The 22132-nt window shown below is 29.8% G+C and overlaps 1 protein-coding gene across 11 annotated transcripts in view; it reads left to right on the top strand.

Moving 5' to 3' along the window:
* The window catches only part of LOC130892874 (proton channel OtopLc), a 49549-nt gene that overhangs the window by 4750 nt on the left and 22667 nt on the right, over window positions 1-22132 (top strand). For 8 of the 11 annotated variants that reach the window (XM_057798567.1, XM_057798575.1, XM_057798559.1 and 5 more), the window contains exons 3-4: window positions 5693-5820; window positions 16535-16901. In XM_057798567.1, coding sequence (XP_057654550.1) covers window positions 5693-5820; window positions 16535-16901 — 495 coding nt within the window. Of the gene's footprint in view, window positions 1-5692; window positions 5821-8558; window positions 9038-16534; window positions 16902-22132 lie in introns of those variants that run through there. The other 3 variants (XM_057798642.1, XM_057798617.1, XM_057798634.1) reach the window with 1 other exon arrangement.

Here is a 22132-nt window from a genome sequence, read left to right as displayed (position 1 = left end):
TAAGATTTTTCTCTTGTGAAACAAATAGCTTGTATAGCAGTAAGAGCTGAGATGGATGGTGGTCTAAAGGTTTCGTTTCGATTGCTTTAGTGAATCAAGCAAGAATAAGAGCGTTTATATTATTATATATAATAACAGCAATTGAAACATATGGAAAAGAGAAAGTATTGTCTAGTTTACATCATATTTTTATTATTGGAAATAGAATTTAAATGAATTATTTTTGCCTAGTACCTAGATCAGTAACATAGCGTGACTGTTTCCCGTCTAATCTTGCTGCTTGTTTTAAATTCGTGTCTAACATTTCAATTGACTCTCAATTGACTCGTGGCGACCACGCCATGTGACTTTGGATTTAAAAATACTTAATACAGGTTAACAACGGAGTTTGTCAGTAGTAATTTATAATCCAACTATTTTACAAAATGCTTTCTTCAGGTTGTTCAAACATGGTTTGGATTCTTCTTTTTGAAGAATTTAGACTGCTCTCTCTGTGTTTCAAGTTCTTTGAACTTGAAGAAAATCTTCTAAAATTTTCCGAAAATTTTAGTATCTTGCGTATAAATGCATGCAGGATACATTCGGCTTCTAATAGTTGATCTTTACGTGAAATACTTAGCACAGAGAGATATTTATCACAATTTCAAGTTCATGTATTTGCGTCACGTACCAATTTCAGATTTACTAGTATGGTGAAGAACGTCATTAAGAGATATATACCCAATCAAGAACTTAATTAAAATGTCTGAACGAGTTTCTCTTGGCTATCAATTCAAAATATTTGTATTTTTAGAACATTCAAGCAAATAAAAGAGAATAACCTGATGGCTAAATGATTGTTTATGAAACTTTCACAAGAAAATATGTATTCAGTATTCAGGTAACACATTTATAAAAGATGTTATCTAACCAGAGAATTTTTATAATCGCTTTTCATCATGAATTCTATTACTGTGAACTCATTAACTAACACATAGATTATATACACTCCCTTCCATACTTCTTTTTAGGTAATTTTTATACAATGTGTCTATAGGAAGATATGAAGTATAAAATGGTTAGTATGGTGTTGTTTGTAAAAGCAGATCATTCTATGGTGTATTTAGTGATAAATGAGAAATATATTCAATGCACTAATTTAGTTTTGAAAACCAATTTTTTCGTTTTCAAGGATAGAGAAATAAATGAATGATGATCTATACAGACAAAATATGGAATAATTCTATAAAAATGAAAATGCTCGAATACGTCTATAAAGTCTTTTTATTCATAAAAAAATCAATCTGCCCACTACACGTAACGAATCACCTTCTTTTTGGTTGATTCCAAGACCTCAATTTCCCTACTTCAGTGAGGGAATGAAAAGCTGAAACAAAAAAATATAAAATGTTTAAATAGAAATAAACGGTAGTAAGCTTACTATTGAGAACACTGTGGACACTTTTACTATCACTGATGGTATTGCCATTGAACGAATAACCACCCTGCCCCGACCCCTCTCTTTATAATGGCTTCAATGTGGGAGCCGAAACGTCGGGAATTTTCAAAATTTCAACGTTGTTTAACCCGCGAATCTAGTTTCTAAATCCTCTTGATTTTATATCTCTTCTGATTTAAACTTAATTCTTTTTTATATTTTTTAAGACAGGTAAAAATTTGACGTTTCGATTACTTTGAATATCAAAATCAACATAAAAATCTATTTTATTTTGATAATCATGATGTAAGTGATCTATTGATTAATATAAATACACAAATTGTGTCAAATAATATTGTGATGAAGACTGAACGTTAAATTTTCACCTGTCTTCAAATATATAACAAAAAATTATCCTTTATAGGTGTCGGATGTGTGTGTCTTTCTTTTTATTGATGCCCAAATTTTTGACACTCCTTTCTATTTATAGCTATTTTCATAGCATCTCTACATGATACTTTTTCTTCTCTCAAATTTTCGGCTATTACTAAGATTCCTTTGGGCGTCCTTTTTTTCTTCAGCTCCTTCCATTTCTTTAACTTACAAATACTTTTTGCCTTTCTACAAAGGTGTCCCAACCATCTAAGATGTTGCTTTTTAATTGTTTTAATCATAGATTGTACAATCAAGTCTTCTGTTATCTTTTCGTTTCTTATTCGATCTTTTTTGGTGACACCTTTGACTCACTATTAGGTGGCTTAATATACATAAATTTATTAGCCTTAATCCATTGCCGTTTCTTTCCTTCTTTAACCTAATTACGTCATTATTTTGCTCGTCTTATTTCCCAAATCTTCTATTAAAATCTCTCACTATTATTGACCTGGCTCCAGCCTCTTCAATTGTCTCCCTCGTTTTGTCCCAAAATGCTTCTTTCATTTTGATCTTGTATCTTCATTTGGATCTTACTCTATAATTATTGTTTTGTTTTTCCTTGAATTCAGTTCTACTTTAAGTATTCTTTCTTTAATTGCAGTTCAGTTTTCAAAATATTTTTCATGCTCTTTTCTTATTATACATTCAATTCCTTTTGTGCTCTACTTTTTGTATTTACTCCATTGAATATTAACAAATATCCATCTAATTCAATTTCAATTTCATCTGTTTCAAATTCTTGTATCATTTCATTTTTCTTTCCGGTCAGTCCTCTAATGTTCCATGCTGTTATTTTCCACATCCTTTCATTCTGTATGCTTTTCTCCATAATATCTTTTCCTTGAGTTGTCTTTTTGATTTTGAGGTTAACGTAATTCTAATCAAGACATTGAGATATTGCAAAACAAAAAAATTTCAATACATTACCATAAAACTATACTGACTAGACGAATAGAAGAGTGTAGTATGAAAACAACTGGAAATGTTAGATAATAATGTGATTTAACTAGAACATGGTCACGCTAATCAAATCATTCCATTAGACTAATACACACGGTGTTTATAATTGTAGAAATTTATGAAATACAGATTATACTCAGAAGATTTTTATTGGAATGAGTTAATATAAATTATATATATTTTTTCTAACATGAGCAGATGCTTTTAGGAAACTGTAGTTCCGAACTATTTTCTGAATTTTCTAAAATATAATTTTAGTTTTGAGTTTATTTCAGGTGTGTGTATTTCATCATATTTAAACAGTGAGTTCATTCGCTTTTGCAAATCGAGGAGTTAATTAGGGGAGTTTTAATCAATTTGTGTTTATACGAATTTTAATGGGAACAGTAACCGCTTTCAATAATATTTATGTTGAGATAATCGGTTCTAGAATAGTTCAATAAACTAATATTGTTAGAAATTCCAAATTAATATATTATAACTAGAAACCATATGCTATTTAAAAGTTATTTTGATGGTGAAACTCACTCTATTATATGTGAAAGGTTTCTGTTTAAAGCACATAGTACCAATCTTAAAAGGTATCAGTAATGAAGCAGTCGCTGTGGCAGTTGTGAATCATTTGTAGATGGATAATACCAAGACAGGAAAATCGCAAAGTAGTTGCTAGAAGTCCCAATCATATACAGTACGATTGGTTATTTATAAGTCCAACATTGTGGGAACGCTATTGATGTTGGATAACATATATGGCAACAGGAAATTATCCCATTTCCTGGGGACGACAATAACTTTTTGGAGTTTGTTTTTTTAACCAAATGGTGCAAAACAACATGTTTCTGTACGGTCCCCCAATTTCTGGAAAATCACATTTCTGGTCTATGCATTGGAGGAAAAATATTCTTCACCCGATTAAAACCCTTTAGTTCGTTTCCTTTGGGATCATTTGTAATACAATCTGAATCTCTAGAATATCTACGTCGACGAATAGTTTGAGAATGTCGTTAATAATCTTCACATGTACTCAAAGGGAGTATTTGAATATAGATTATATTATTATACGGGAGTAGTCAAAGGAGATCATTTTAATCAATTTATAGAATAATTCAAATTCTATTTTATGTGTTTTTATTTTTAAAATGTGATATTAGAACCAGTTATATACCCATTCATAAATTCCGAAAAATTGTAACAATAATTCGAAAGATCGATTGAAACAGGTACCATCAACCCTGTTTACAATTTAAATTTTTCAAGATGTGACTGTGCAGGATCGAGAATTAAACTTATGTATTATGGTAAAATATGCCTGAAATTTATGTTTCAAAATTATTGTTTTTCAGCTTCCCATACATTCAAAAATGTATAAGAATATCACATTTTCCATGTCTACAAACAATCCTTTGATAATGTTTGAAATCGCAATAAAAAGTTTTTGTTATACACGCGAAAAGTTGTACTAGCTTTTAATAAATTTTATTTTGAGACCATGACAAAAAGTTATTGGAACGAGTCCATACAACTGATTTCGTTTATTTTCAAATTTCAACATCGACCATTATTTTAATTTATTTTTATGTCTTTTAAAAGTAATTAATAACTGATGTTGATTTCAAGATTTTGATGTGAAGGTTAACTGTATATTATTTACTCATAAATAACAAAAAATATTTTTGAGTGAATACATTTCGATATATATTTTTTTAAATATTATAATAATAAATTATTGCAGACCTATTTGGCTCATGGCTTAAGTGCTTTGCTCTACTTTTTTTCATGTGTATTTCTACCTCATTTCACAATTTCCTCTCCGTTTTTTAAATTTATTTATTTACCAGTGTTTGTTTCAATTTTGTTGATTTTGCGAAACGCAGTTAAATCTTTATCTTTGCGTTTTCAATACTTTTTATAGTTTCCCTATATTCTGCTCATATGAATTCACTGCTTTATCTTGCCTGCTACGAATATATTCCGCACGATTTTAATCTTCCAAATCGCTTTAATATTTTCCCGACTTTATTTATAGTCTATGTTGTAAGGCGAATTGTTTTGCCACAAATCCATATTTTTTTTAAACGCTTCATTTTCATTCATCTGTTGCTAAGATAAACAAAAGAGGAAGACCTAGATAAAATTGGTGAAATGAAAAGTGGGAAACAGCATTCAACCGTCTGTATTCAGAAATTGTCAGCTCAATTGTACTATATTTGTTCAGGATCTACAAAGCGATAAATCAATGATCTCCATTATTCGCGTTTCCTTCAAACACTGTCATGACATTTTCTTCAAACGCTCACAGATTGAGGTTCACGTCTATAGTGAAGCGATTATTTGGACAAATTACCGCTTGAACTTTTTGTGTCATGACTCTAGGTGGTCTAGATCGTTCTTTGTTTTCAACATTTGTCCTTAAGTACGGACTTTTTATTCATTTAGAAACCAAATAATTGAACAATGTTTACAGTTGATTGACGTAAACCGGTACATCGATATAGAGATGTGAAACATAATGTCGGCGTAGTGAGAGACTGGCAAGAGGTGGCCGATCTTTTCTATTCACATAGAATAACCCTCGTATTATGTTATCCGGAAAAATGAAAATAGAAACGTTTTCCTACATGCTTTCATACAAAAGTAAAATCCCTTGAAGTAATCTGAATTGATATAAGATCTCAGTATAAATCCATTCTATATAAGCAAAAATGAGTGGATTACTCATTTAGAGAGATAGTTTGACTAAGTAGTATTAATGATTTCTGAATTTTGCCCTTTTTTTGTTTGAAAAATATATAATTAGTATCATAGGTTACAACGTTTGAATAATTGGATCCAATCAAGTAATCTAGATGCATAACCTTAACTTTGTTTTACTTTTTCCAGATAGATAATGCTGGGCTAACCCACACTACCCCAACGCACTGCACTGCCGATCAGACCCCTCTTGTGCCCGAGAAACCGGAAAGCAAGTTTTTCCCCATTTGTCAGAAGATATTTCCAAAAAATGCAAAGTAAGTATATTTCATTATTAAAACATTTTCCTTGATACGTTTAGCACTAGTAGAAGCAGGAGAATGGAAACTAACTTTTATTTGATAATTTCTCACACTAAGTAACAATTAATATTATCAAAAAATATCTGACATATGTAGGCTTCCTGCAGGATTTAGTTTTATATGGTGGTACTTACATACTCGTATATCTTAGCTATTTTGCATAATTCTTCTGTTCTTGAAACATACAAATGCGAAGTATTTTGGCGATAAAATTGTTCGAAGAATATTTATTCAATTATCCATATCAAAATGAAATTAGAGGCACTGACATCCTTAGAATGTAAAATCTGTCAATTCTACTACGAACAAATGCCTTTTGCAGAAGTTCGAGAAACGATTATTATGAAAGTTGATCATATTGGCATATAAATTATTGGTTTTACGATAAAAACTCGAAATTTGTTCGAAAAATGTTAATCTCGATCAGAGCATCGCTCAGAATATGTTAAATGACGACGTCAAATTCGAACCATGTTTTCTCAAAAAAAGTCATGATTTTACCAAAACATGAATATATAACTAGAAAGTGGAAGTCAAAGTTTTCGTGTTCTCTTATTTTTTAATGTATGTCGTTATTTTCAATAAAATTAATGTTTATATGTATTATGCAATAATTTGAAACTGATATCATATACCAAACTAATTACATAATCAACGGGTTCTTATACGTACTATTGTTTTTATAAATTAATATAATTGGAACCATTTAGTCATTTAGCTATGTTTATGGAGAACAAAGAGATAACATAGCTACGGAATGAATTCCAAATTGAATTTCGGTGTTGCCAAAAGCAAAAATATTTTTCCTTGTCCGTGACTTGAAAATATTATAAACGACCTTGTTGAAAGATTTGTAATGATTAATTCCAGAAATTATCGATGTAGAAGATAAGTTTGATTTAAATTGAGAACATAATAATTGAAAAAGCATTACTATAACGAAGGTAGTTGGAAATCAGATGGAAAAAGCTTAATAAATTAATATACACCTAAATTTAGTCGATTTTTTGCTTCTTAGCCTCTTTATATTCATATTTATTAATATCTGTTCTTGATTTTAGGTCTATTTGAATAAATAATATGTATTTTGATGATGTTACGTTTCGACCAAACTTTATATTTTATCTCCACTATTCAAAGTATATATTTATAGTATATATATTGTACTCGTAACAAAACAGGTGCATGCACATTTGCCTATTGTTAGATATTTATTTTGAAAACCTTTTGACATGACTAATGTGCACTTACTAAAAAAAACGTTATGTTTAAGTATTTAAGTTGTTTTTGAGTTTGGGAAAGAGCACTATGTAACTTTTTCATATTTATGCTTTTCTGTATATATGTTTGTAATTTATTGATTAACGTATTTTTCATAGAAATATGTTTTTGGTCTTTGGCAACACTGTATATAGTATAGTAAAACGAAGTTGAGACGACGTAAGCTGTCTAAAGACATGATAGGAAACTTGTGAGGTTTATTAAAACAATTATGATGCTGTTACAAGCCTATAACGAAAATATTACGTACAGAACGGAATATTTTTTAAAATGAGCAGAATTTCTGCCCAAAATGGTTAAGAGCACTGTTCATATAGATAGTAAAGGTTATTGCATTGTAGTAAGACTAGGGATTATCATGAAGATATAGATGTGATAAAAGCTATAGGTATATACGCTATTAAGATTTTAGATTGAAATCTATCAGTATATATATATATATATATATATATATATATATATATATATATATATATATATATATATATATATATCTACTCTGGTTTTGTTTCTAAGACAAAAATGTTTTCAGCTTCAGTACTACCTTACCAAGAGCAGAGGGTAGCAAAATTTGACATAGTTAATGTATATAACAATCCAGAGCATAAACTGTAAAAAAATAGAATATACATTATTTTCTAGTAAAGTTCTAGTTTGATTTTATTCATATTTTGATATTCATGATGAAGGCGATCTATTGATCAATATAAATACGCAAATTGTCAGTGTCAATATCATATTTTGATAAAGACTTAAAGAATAGTCGGAGCGTCAAATTTTATTTATCCTTTAAAAATTATCAAAAAAAAACTAATTTTGAAACAGAAGAAACCTATCAAATCAAGAACATATATATATATATATATATATATATATATATATATATATATATATATATATATATATATTATTAAATATCCTGTTTCCCAAAACAAAACATACAGAAATTTCCCTATAATACAGAGAAACTGTGTTGTGGCAACATTGACGAGTACATTTCCCAGCATCCAATAGTCCACGATTGCACCACCCTTAACTCTGGAAGGGATGCTGAAGTGGATCAATAAGCTACTGTATTTTTAACACATCACCGATTTTATTTGGGTTTCCACATTTTTTTCGGTAAAGGTTTTTCTCGCAACAAATTAATAAACAATCTTTAAGACTGTTAATTGAATAAGTGTTATTTTTTTGAGATTATAGAAGGGTTTAAATAGGTTTTTTCGCAGTTATGAAAGCATGAATCGTCTAGCACACAATTAATTGCTATTTTTTATCTAATTAAATTTATGATTGAAATGAATAAATGAAATAATAATTTTGAATTTTGGGTGAGGTCGTTGAATTTAAGGGTTTACTAGGTCAAAATCCCGGGAAGCTGTCATTTGAACCAATAGCGTCGCTGCTAAAAAGGCCATGTGATTTTCTGCAGCTTCCCTTCCTCATATACCAAGAGGAGGAGATTCGGTTAGTGCTTCTAAAGCCCTCTCGTCGAATCTCTGCTGTTAAATTCGGGAGGATAATGTAATGAGAAAAAACGAAGTCGCGATAAAAAGTCTTTTTATTTATTTATAAAAATATAGTTCAATTAAATGTGAAAATCCGGATTCCATCCAATGTTTCAGCACATCGACGTTTCTTTCAAATTACGCATAATAATGCTACAAATGCAACGAGTGTAATCAAAATTTAGTGTTTTGTGAAAAAATCGTATACTTTGAATTTCGGTAATGACTTTAACTGAAATGAAGGTTGCCACCGTCGAGATGGAGTCCACGGATAATACGGCAACACTTCCGGTATCTAAGACTTACAACGATGTTGATGCAGAAAAAAATAACGCAATTAGGGATATGGATTTGAAACACGTTCAGCCCAAACCAGATAAGAGGTATGACTGTATGATTATTCTTAATTCAATTCCTAACCGGAAGTGAACATCGCTACGACAAAAAAATTGAAGCCACATAAGTTCACAAAAAATCTTCAGTTCCTAAAAATAATATATTTATAATACTACAAGTATATCTTTCATTTAGTTTATCCTTGTGCTTTTGTTTTTTTCTAGAAACATAAAAGCATTATTTGTTAAGTGGGCGTGCTCTTGACATAATTTTCATAACTCGGAATACCCCATAATTAGTTGCGACTTACCTTCCCTTAATTACCTAACGAATAATTAGCTGAAGTATTTGGTTACAACTCTTGCTTCGCGCTTACGAAACGGAATTAGATTAACAATATTTATCGTCGCATAACTAAATGAAAAATTACAATTATACGTTATTGATAAAAATTGTGATATGTGATAAAACATTTTATGGCAGTTTTCAATTTTATATTTGGCTATGGCTAGCAACTGGCAAAATATTTCTCAGTGCCCAGTGCTAATCAATATAATGTCTATTTATTATAGTTAACAAGACAAAGGATTGTGCAAAATTAAAATTGAAAACAAATAAATGATTAAACTGTACACAGTGGTATTTGCCGAATCCCATAGATCTAGAAGGTTAGTATACAACACATTGGGGGCTAGTGAAAAGTTGGGGTAGAAATATACAAATTAGTTAGTAGGATACATCTAAGATTCTTCAATTTGCTGGGTGTACATATTACAGAGTAAGCTTTTCCAAAGAATTTCAAGAATCTGAAATATTTAGACACTCAAAACTCTTCCTATGATCTACCAAAAGAATTAAAATTTATTCAAATATGAGTGCTTTTTACAGTCAACAATCTACCGATTTGTGCACGACGATATTTGCGGCGTCTACGACGTCATCAAGTTACAAGAGAGGAGCATAGAATGGAAAAACTGCTGTTAGAAGATCTCCACAATTGATTGCAACAATGTAATCTTTACTTTTAGCAATATTGCACGAAAAATTATAATGGTCTCTTTCTTCTTCTACAGCCCATTGCAGAACTTGTTCATCCTAAGCTTTCTTCCCCGGTTGATCCTGTCCAGAGCTGCCCTTTTCCAATTGTGTATTTACAAAGATTGATTGCATCTTCTGCGACTTCTTCTTGCCACCTATTTCGAGCTCTTGCAATTGACCCTAAATCCTTCAAAATTGGAATCAAGCACCTTTCTCGACAATCATACTATACGGCGGCCGTATTTTTGATTTAGCTCGTGATTATATCTGGATCTCCTAAGGATTTTATTGAAACGAGTTCCTAGCGATATCATTTTTAGGCTTGTAGAAAGTCTAATCTACCCTAATTTTCTCTTTTGATCCTTTATCAAGTAATATCTTGGACAACATAATAAATATAGATTCATAGACAAATATAAGAGCAATAAATAAAACTTAAAATGAGTGAAGGCAAAAATATATCATAAATTTCTTATAAACATTTTCGAACAATGTCGTGGCATGTTTAAATAGGTATTCATTTATAATGATTAATAGACATTTAATAATAGAATACACACATTTGTTTTTTCTTGTATTTGTGGATAAAATAAACATGTCATAACCGAGTTATTGTCATTCCTCCTATACTATTTTGGAAAAAAAGGTTTCTATGCACTGAATAAATAATATTACGAAGTTCATTCTATATATGATGTAATTCCAAAGACAGATTTGGAGAGTTAAGATCGTTTCTATATTCCATAAAAGCATAATTCAAAGTCCAAGGCTCTTCTACATCGATAAAAAACTAGATTTTATATTTTGTCTTGAAGCAAACACATGGAATTTTAAAGTATTATACTGCCAAAATTAGAAATAATTAATCCCAAAAAGTCTCTATAATGAAATATCTAATAAATTTTTGTGGCAAAATATAGTTTTATTATTAATTTATCATGTGAGCCTTTTGTCGTCAAATTTAAATAAATTTTTTTATATAGCATAGGTATTTAAAAGAGATTACTGCAAGTCGGATTTTATATTATTATGTTGATATTATTGAGTAAGTATATAAAAATTCTTCGTTACTATTTGTAAAACATGAAACATGAAAGGAAAGCAAGCAAATCAAAAGAGCATTTTTTGTGAAATTGTAAATTTCAGTATCGCAACGTTTTTATCACTATATCGTATTGTAACAATTTTAGAGAACTTAAATTTTACTCGCCTAAAATATTGACAGTATCCAGATATTTCATATTTTGCAATAGGCACGAAATTAGAACAACTAGAGATTTGAATGTTTTGAAATCTCATGATCAAACATATGTTTTTTTAGTTGTGTCTGTGACTGTGCATCTGTGTTAACTAATGTTTATGTTTTGAATCAGAAACATATATTTTTTTGAGTTAATATTCATTTAAAATATAATGAATCAATTGTAAGTATTTTCAATTGTAATCTTTATAAATTATAGTGTTTACAAAAATATCATTCCTCTTCTTCGTTAATTGATAACTTGTTTATTTAGGATGAATTTTCTCGTTTCTTATTCAATAGTAACAGAAAGAAAAGGTGAAAGAGAAAATTTGAAGAATTATGAAATTTTCTCATTTTTTGGCTTATTGCAATGCAATATAACAAGCCAGAAAAATTTAAAAGTAATCGGAATCGTATTCAAATTATTTCCCATAATGCTCATAAGGCAGAATCGAATAACAGAAAGAAAATTCTCAAAATGAAGAAGAAAGCATCAATCACGGAAATATTGAAACTATTAAGGCAAATATACAATTCTGTACTCATTAATAATTGTAAATTTTTACTCACACATACACACATACACTTAGAATAACTCTGACTAAAGAACGTTATTCTCCTCAGAAATTAAAGGTAGACTGTGACTTACTAAGTTGATAACCTTTATATACTACATTTCCTGTGAAATTTTTCCACGAGAAATGATTACAGCGGGAAAATCTACCTTAATGATGGATTTTCACATTCAATTCCTCTCTAATAAGTGGACCACGAGGAATACGTCTTCTATTCAAACTATTCCCATATCTAACAATCTCAATACTTTCAAATGCATCCAGCAATCTATTTTTTGATACATTTTTCAACAGTTTCACATTATTTCTACTTATTGCTTGATTATGACTGACTAAACTATGAAGTAGACCGTAAGGAGTAGGTCCTGTATTTCTTTACATTAACATTTAATTGCATACAATAGTAGCAATACTTCAAAATGTATACAACCATCTATTGTTGAATACATACAAAAAAATTACATTATTGATACTCATTGCATGAGTATTTTTCGAACTATCCATATTTTAAATGATCTGAATGCTCTTTAAACAGGATATCAACATATATTGTCCAACATACTTTCAGTCATAATTATTACAGCTAATTTCATAAATTCCACTCTGTTCTAAATCTAGTATTTCATCAATTACCCAATACCCAATGATTGTTCAATTTCAAATCTACTGTCTTATTTTCTTTTCTATAAAAATGATTTAAAGGTACTAGAATTAGTTCCTCCCGTTTTTCAGTTAGAGTTTATAGTTTGCAAATGCATCACATTTGCGTATCAAATAGAGCAAAACATCACGTTCTCTGAAGACGATAACTTTGTTGTCGAAACGGTCGTCAGTAAATGTTGGTCTAGTAGTAGTAGTAAATAGTATGTTCAGTATCCATCCTTCTTACAATGGATATGTCTCCGTCTGGTAATGCTTTATGTTCTGATTTCTTGTGTAAGTTTTGATCTAGTACAAATCTTCCATCACTGTTTATTTACCTTTCCGTTTTAGGATCATTTTTACTGTATGTTTTCCATTACAAGAAAATTCTTGTTGCTAAATCCAGACTCGAAAAAAAATGTGAAAAACCTGTTAGTAATAAAAGGGAAAAGATAATAAACAAAGCACTAAAAGCTAGACAAAGAAAAGAAGATAAATAGGATAGGAGCAGAAGGTAGAATGATGAATATTTAGTATACAAATATTCCATTACCTCTTCATTTATTCGTCAAATATAATCTGAGGAACAGTATTTGGAGAAGAGAATATTGGTACTTAATTTCCACGTATATAAGGGAGCAATTATTGTCAATAGTGGAAATATGTAATTGGACGTACTGTGTCTTAAGGGTTCCAAGAGTAACACTCCAGAACATGATTACTTTTTATAATCCTGCTTTAGATGCTTTTATCAAATGGACGATTAGAAATCAATCATTTCACTCTTCTTGACTATTCTGCAAGAATATCTTATCAAAGAATTAACTGAAAAATTTGAGGCAATGAAGAGCAACATTATATCCAAAAATAAATGTTAGCCGTAACCTTTGCACTTCAATGTATAACTCATTTTAACGTTAATATTATCTACTTAATATTTTTAACAAACAGAACTGAATGTATTATTGACAAGTACTTGGCCTGATAAAGGTTGGTAGCCGAAACAAGTCAGTTAATGGATTGTGCTCCATTATATATAATTTCTTTGGAAATGGGCACTTCATTTGAATTTTTATTTATTATTTTTCAGGAAACTGCACCTTAATAATAGGTAGGTATTTGTTCAAAAAGTTTGAATTTTGTCTACTCCAATTTTCAGAATACATTTTCGGATTTTCTTCAAAATTACACTTATTCCACAAACCTTTGCTACATATTAGGGTTATGATTCATTATTACTTTCTATTTATTAAAACATTTTGCGTTGTAAATCGAAAACATTTATTACATAGCTCATGTTAACCTGCGTGTGAAAAAATTTTCGTGTAGGTCGAGAGATTCTCGATACTAATTTAATATTATAATAGAGGCATTGTTATAATATGAATTTAAGGGGACGTCTATAAAAACATTAATTTAAATAATAGGTATGTAATTGTCTATTCAAAAAAAGGATCGGGGCCGTCGTAAATTCGTCCAGAGAAATTTGGGACCCAAATTTGTACATGTAAACTAGTCAGAGTTAGGAAAATTGAAGTATACAACTATCAGATAGGTATATGTAAATTTATATTTTCAAAAATGTACATATATTCATACAAATAAAATAAAATTTGAGAAGTTTAAAAATAACCAAATAAAAACTGAGCACTGTGAAGTATATAACCATATTTACACGGCATAAAACCAAGCGACCGATTTGACAAACCGAAGTTACCGGTTAATTCGAAACGACTTTAGTCAAATCATATGTCAGGTAATTAATTTGGCCGAATATACTTTCCCAATATTTATGCTCTAAAGAAAGAATATAATATAAACTATGATAATGATACACACGTGTAACAACAAATCGAATATCTCTTTAGCAATTTTCTATCGAGCCATACGAGAGTTTTTCCTCTTTCTTTAAATACAACTGAGGAAATTAATATTACTTCTGTTAGTATCTCTATTACCTCTTTATGTGCAGTGTACCGGGTGTCCCAAAAAGAATGGCTCTCGGCCATATCTCGGGAACCGTTTATAGTACAGCTTCGGGAAAAAAAAATTACAACAAAAGTTACCTCGAAAAAAACCTGGAAATTATTTACAGAGTTGTAGGTCCACCGCTAGAGGGCGTAATTAAATACCAAAAATTATAAAATGAATAATTTACAAATTTTGCTGGATTAAGATGCATTTAAACTATGATTATCGTATTCTTCAAGAAATTCAGCGTATATTTGATTCTACAAGTTTTAGTCTATCTCTTCAAATAAGAGGTGGGGGGAAGCGGGAACTTTATTATGAAAAAACGCCTGAAGCCCAGTTCTACTTAACCTATCTATGCAAACTTAGTCTTTTTGAAGATAGTTACTTTCTACCTATGTAAGAGATATCAATTCTAAACAACCTAATGAGGGCGGTATTTATTTATTTTTTTAAATCTAGCTATCCTTGAAAAATGTTAAATGGAAACATGCAGTTTTAATTAAGAAATATAAAAGTAGACCAAATTAGCAACAAAATAGCGAAAACCGCTTGTCGAAATCTTTTTCGTATTACGAGATATCCTAAGAAATGTGTAAATTTTAAGCATTTTCCTTTAAACATAAATTACTCTGGGTCGACTGAACGGATTTTAACATTTTTTGACTCCTCAAAATTGTCTTTTCTTGTTCTATTAATAATATTTCCAATTATTATGTCAATATTACTTATGCTGTCACCGGGAAACTGCGTTATGGAAGTTAAACGGTTCCCGAAATATGGCCTAGAGCCATTCTTATTGGGACACCCGGTACATGCGCTTTAACTGAGAGTTCCTTCAGATTATATGTTCATTGAATTGTTAGTTCTTTATTTATTTTTTCTTTGTCGGTACTTGAAACTTTTTTGAATTTCCCATATACGTATCCTTTTTTCAGCATCTTCGTCTATAGTGTCCATTAAGAATTTGCACATGGTACCGATTTCCATGGAAATTTTGTTGTTGTAGTTCATTATAATATGAATTTTGTATATGTTGCATATTTGTTTGTCTTATGTGGTCTTTTAGTACCGTTAACTCAGTAGGTTCCAATGTTTCAGCTTCCTGTCGCGGTCGGATGTATTTTTCAATACTGATCAAGTTTTCCTATTGGGATACAAAATTTTCCACTAGTTGTTAATTTGTAATTTCGTCCTGAATTTGTATGATGTGTCTAGGTTTTGTTGCATGTTATCTAGACAATTCTTAGTCCTTCAAATATTGAATCTTGATCTTTAACATTCGTTTCAAAACTCTACATTACTAGCTATTCCACACACTTTTTTATTCTAAATTGCTACAGCTTATCACCTTCCTTGACTTCCCTGACAGTACACCCTACGTAGCATTAAATAATTAGCTAATAATTTAAACTTGTAATGAATGAACTGTTTTTGTAATTTTATTTTGCGTTCATTGTAGCTGATACCGAAAACCAAAAACAGTTCATTGTTGAGTTACGTCGTATCAATTAAGTCTATCTAGAATAATATACTCTAATTGTACTGAAATATCCAATATTATTCCATTTTTTCCACAATCTTTCAAGAGCAATATCGAGCAATGAATCAAGAGCTTTTATATGATTAACGGCATTATAAAGAGAAGTCTAGTATACACCGGAAATGAATGCTTTTCATTTGGATCTGAATAGGAGTGTGATGAGAATATTTCAATATAAAACTTCACAGGATTAGTTAGTTGATTAGAGCATGACAAATGTTCTGCCGGTTCCCTTTTCGTGTTTAAAAAATAACTGTTATTTGATACATGGGTGTTATCTATTGAACTTATCACGTGCATAAGTTAACTCAAGACCTTTAATTGTTAGGTAACTTCCAACAGAAATTAGACAAGAATTAAATTGCATTTAAAAATTACTAACATCGTGTTTAATTAATAGGTAGGAAGTTGGATGTGTACATTCCATTAAGAAGCAGAATAAATAATGAATTTGTCTAACTTGAACAACTCAATTCTTAGATAATCATGTTTTGTTATTTTATATATACTAAAATTTTGATTTTTGTTTCAGGACATCCCTGTTCATTGTAACAAGTTTCGTCTACGCCAAACTTCTAGTCGTAATATGCATCGCTTACGTAATTTCGGATATAGTGACGCACAACATACCCCCGTACTACTACGAAGGATTTTTCACTTACCTTTACGGTTTTAGCATTCTTTTCTTGCTGTACGTTTTCTGCTTTTTATTGCAAGAAAGCTCTTGTTGTTCTGGAAATGAAAAACAACCAAAGCCAGTTCCGAAAAAGAATGTGAAAGACAAGGAAGTTAAAAATAAAAAGGAAAAAGATGATAAAGAAAAAAAGAAAAAAGAAGCCGAAGCACAAAAAAAGCAGAAGAAAGAAAAGAAAGATAAAAAGGATAAGAAGCAGGAGAAGGTAGAATTGTTGAAACTATATTTGTTTGAGTTTGAAGTTTGCTTTTATACAGTTATGTAGATAATTGGTCTTTATACATTATCTGTTTTTACTCTACGTGCAACAATTCGCTAGTAAGCCCGCAACATTTTTCTAACGCACTGATCAGTTATTAAATATCGCAGGTTTCTGAATAGACACTTTTTTGGAATTAACGCTAATTAGTTGTCGTTATACAGGAGTGACTAGATGATGTGAAAATAAGGCTGTGACAAAAAAATTTTCTCATAAGACCCCTCGTTTCTGAGTTATAGGCTTTTGATATTGCAAAATCAGAACGTATTATTAGGAACAAGTCCGCGATATGGACCTTGGAGCCGGTCCTATCCGGTTATAGTAGAATTCTAAAATTCTTTTTCTAGACCGCGGAATACGTCTAATGTTTGTATACATTGTTTGTTTTGAACTAATTTATAGGAAAGTCCATTTATTTATTTGTTTTCTTTGTTTATTTTCTAGAACTTTTGAGAATTTCCCTGAATACATAAACGAGTTTGTTTAGCGCAGTTAGTTTAGTTTATAATAATTAAACATAGTGAACACAACGAAATAGTAAAGTAACCCAAAAACTTAAATAAATTATATATAATATAGGTTAGTTAAATTTTAATGATAAGTTAATTATTATAAGTTATTTAAGTGTAGTGTAGAGTATTTAAATAAATTTAGAACGTAAGAAAGAGTGTTTCCAAATTAACCCCACGAATAGAAATAGTAAATAATAAGAGTATTTTTTAGTATATATCGTAAATTATACATTCGAACATTAGGTATGAATTTTTAACGGATGATTACGTATGTCCATGTAGTGAGCTTGACGGAATAAATAATTCTGCACAATTATATGAAGGCCAGGGGCGGCTCATGCCCAATAGTTAACTATCCGTAACTTTCACAGGGATAACCTGTACATTCCAAAGATGAATTTTTTAATAAATTTTTTAAACACAAAGGTACACTCTTTGTTTAACTCGATAAAATTTACGGTTTAGGATATATGTACATTTTTAGATCATTGTATATGCCAAGGAAACCGTTCGCCATTAAGAGACATTCTAAAGAAAATTTTCATAAATTATAATTATTTATTGAAAATACTTACTAATATAGTATTAAAAATAATAAAACATTTCTAATTGAAGTACATACTGTCGGACATCATGTTACTTACATAAGGACAAACTTTAAATGTAGAAAAATTTAGTTGGTCAGTCTACAACTTATCAAATAAAAATAATACTTGATAATCGTGGTGGGCACCTTGCACTTTTACACATTCCTGGATTCTTCGAAGGATATGTCTTTGAACTTTTATAGCGTAAAATTCATGTTTGCTATCTTTAAATTGTACAGTTTTTCCCTGTAAAAGTTACCGATTATTAACCATTGGTCATGAGCCGCCCCTGGCCTTCAGATAGTAGTGTAGAATTATTTATTCCATCAAACACACTAAATTGACATACGTAACCATCCATTAAAAATTTATAATGTTCGAATGAATTCTTTAAAAAATAGTTGTGATTTCACAACTTTAAATGCCCATAACCATTTAACCAAAAATACTTCTAATTTAACAATATTTTTGTGGATATGTCAGTGTTAATGGTTTGTAAAAATGAAACATCAAGTTTATATTTAACAGGCAAGCCTATTTTTTTAATATTAGAATGAATGTAATTTGAAAATTAATTGAAAATATTCACTGCTTCCCTTAAAACAGTGTGTTAGCCTATAACAATTTCCAATCGAAAAATTAATTTATATCCACATATATTTCTTCTGGTAAGCAGTTTGACTTCTTCTTCAAACAGGTACATGAGCAGAACTCTCTATATTCCATCTATGTCCAATTGGTAAAAGTTGGATATACAAAAAATATCTAACATAGTACGGAGCCCCTGTATCAATAATTGATTGCTTCCTATGAAATTGTGAATGATAATTATATAAAGACCAATTGAATTTGGATGTTTTAAATTTAATTTGAGGTAAATTAGCTAGGATATTGAAAACAAGATCATATTATTGAGAGCTTCATGCAACTTCTATTAAATTATTTGTATTTTATCACCTTGAGGTGAAAGTTAGAGCTGTAGTTTTATTTCTTCATTTCTTACTTGTCTCTTTATATATCGTTTCAAATACCTTTTTATGAAAATTTACGTTTCGTTTTGCCAGCACACTTCATTTCTTATTCTATGTCATCTGGTTTCGGGTCTATTCTTATCTAAAATTTATTGCTAATTATGTTTCATCCCAATCTATTACTACGGTACATAGGAATTTGACAAAAATACAAAATATGGATTTAATAGTCATGAATTGAGCCTGGTGTAGTTTGAAACCATGCTGTGTGACATTTGTATAAATAACATACGTCGTTTCTATCTCATGATTATTTGATCTGTATCGAGTATTTTTAATGGTTTTTATCAGAGTGCACACGAATAATGTGATTTTATTCTTCCGTCCTGTTATATTAACGTGCCTGAATAAACGTTTTCGATCTCCATTACACCTATTGTTTTATAAATTAATTTCGGATATTATTTATCAACAGAAATGTAAGAATTTATGTTCGATTTAATACACACCATTGAATTTTCAAATATTACGACATAACTGTATAAATCTGGACTTTATTATTGCTACTAATTCTTGCAATGTTTGTAATCAGTAGATCGGTGTTTGTTCTAACCAGCTTTATTTTAACGCAGTTTGTTTGATTTTCATTTAAACAGTTTCAGTTTCTTCATAACATCATATCACAATTTTGTTTCCTATCTGGGTTTCAATTGCAGAGTGCGTGTAAAATTAGATTTTTTCAATTGAAAATATATGTGAATTCCTTGGCCACTGATGTTAATTTGGGATCTATTGTCACCAGAATACGGTACAATCAATTTATTAACAATACCAGCAATGGGATTTGACAGTAAATTATAAAAGTCCTCTCAAACCTGAAAGATCAACAAATGGAAGTAAATATGATGAATATTACAACCCAAGTCAATAGTGAAGTCGAGTCAATATAAAATATGTGTTAAGTTATATAGATATTTGGAGATTTTAAATTATTGAATTTCTAGCTTTCTCTCTTTCTTTCTTTATTTCTTTATTTCTTTGTATTCGCTATACATTTTGTAAACTTCATACTGCTGATGTCGAAAAAATTGCTTTGTAGTTTCCTCATTCTCTAATATAATTATCATTACTATTATTTTTGTATTTTATCCTCGTTCTATGCTTTTTTGAATATATATCTTAGACATTTTTTCGTCATGATACTTTTCATAGCATAATTTATCTCTCTGCTTTTACCGCCCTATCTTGATGGTTGCTATAGATTCTCATAATATTATATTAAGCCATTTTTGCTTCTATTGTTTCTTCATTTATTGGTTATGCTTGTATTCATATTTGCTTCTAATATCATTTCATCATAACTCGTTTTATGTGATGTTCAGGTATTTTAATTTGTCCTCTCTCTTTTCTTTCAATGAACGCATAATTTGGAAGTATATGTTTAGATCTATTCAAATTTTGATTTCAAAATCCTTCTAGTCTATTTTACTTGTTTGATTGCATTTCTGTTCCACGTACCTAGTCCATGATACGACAATCAGCTGGTTTATATTATATTTCTTTGATGTTATCCACCACTATTTTTCCATTTATTCTCAGCATAGACATTTCCTTATCATTGTTTCATAATACTTCTGACTATCTATTTCTTTCTCTTACCTTTTTAGTTGGGATCCATCTTCTCTTTCATTATTATCAATTTGGATGTAGCCCTAATTGCTGAAATTTACTCAAACGCGGGAATTATATTGATCTGTTTCTATGAAATCTGAGATGTTCACAAATTATGAATCGCAAATTATCAACATTGTCTAACTGCTATTTTAAATTCATTTGTTACATCAAACTGTTTTGAATATTTGTTTTGTTTTCTTCTTAACTTTATTATTTCTCTTTTAACTTTGGATTTTTAGAATAGCTTTTTTATTGTAGTATCTGAAAGTTTGACGGATTAAGAACGAAATGCAGGTTCTCCAGATCATTTTTTCATTGATGATAATTATATAAATAGAAGTATACAATGCACAATCCCAGTAATCAAATGAGATGGGTTTGTAACAAAAAAAATATATTTAATGTTCGTAGAAAATTTTTGTAGACCGGAAACAATTGCAGTTAGAAAATTACACTGTAATCAAATGAAAGTTTGAAGAACTAAATTGTCCACGGGTGGGGATTATTGTGAAACAGATAAACTAGAATGAAAATGACCTGGACGACTCAGCAGCAAGGTCTTAGTCTATTAAAGTGGTGCGCCGCTCTTTCAATAAAGTTTGCGTACAAGATAATATTTTTGCATTGTAAATTTAATAGTACGTTACTGAAATTTTACGAATTTGTTTTGTTGTGTGAGAGAAGAAAAAATGAAATCATTGGTATTTGATTTTATAGATTTAATTGATTGGTTTTATTAGAAAGATATCTGAAATTTATATTTAGAACTAAAAAATACTAATAAATATCCTTTTAAGTCAAAAGAATAACACATGCAGACAGTTTTAACTGACTTGCATACAATTGGTTTTTTATGATTCATCAGCTCTTCTGGTTACCTGTTAATCGTCACCATTTTTCCGAAATAATTATTGTTTCATAATTATATCATGTTTATCACATTTATATTAGTTGTTTCATACTTTGCCGTTCTACTATTTCATTTCTTCAAGCCTCTACAACTGCTTTCCAAAATCCTGTCACCATTTGGCCATCCAAAATATAAATTTGTTTGAAATTTGCGACCCAGACGTTATATTATTCTAGTAAACTGAAGTAGTGACCTAAAAGCCTTAATTATTGAATTTTTAAGTATTGGTAAAAATATGATCGATGAACGGAAATTATGATTTTATTTCAACAAAAAAATATGTATAAAATATAAATTGAAGTACGTTTTTATGTTTACTTCAGTTTGAGCATCAATTAAAAAATTCTCCAGGAAAAAAAAATTACTGAAATAGTGACTGTCTTAATGTTGGAATTTTGAATATATTGAAAGTACACATCGTATGTCATGTTGCAGATCTATTTTTGTATTTTTTCTAAAGAGCTAAGGATGAGAATCATGCTTCACAAAAATTCATAGTAGTAAATGGTAGCAGAACCTTTCC

This window comes from Diorhabda carinulata, chromosome 1 (assembly GCF_026250575.1).
Source record: "Diorhabda carinulata isolate Delta chromosome 1, icDioCari1.1, whole genome shotgun sequence".
NCBI lineage: Eukaryota > Metazoa > Arthropoda > Insecta > Coleoptera > Chrysomelidae > Diorhabda > Diorhabda carinulata.
This window is presented reverse-complemented; position numbering and strand designations above follow the sequence as displayed.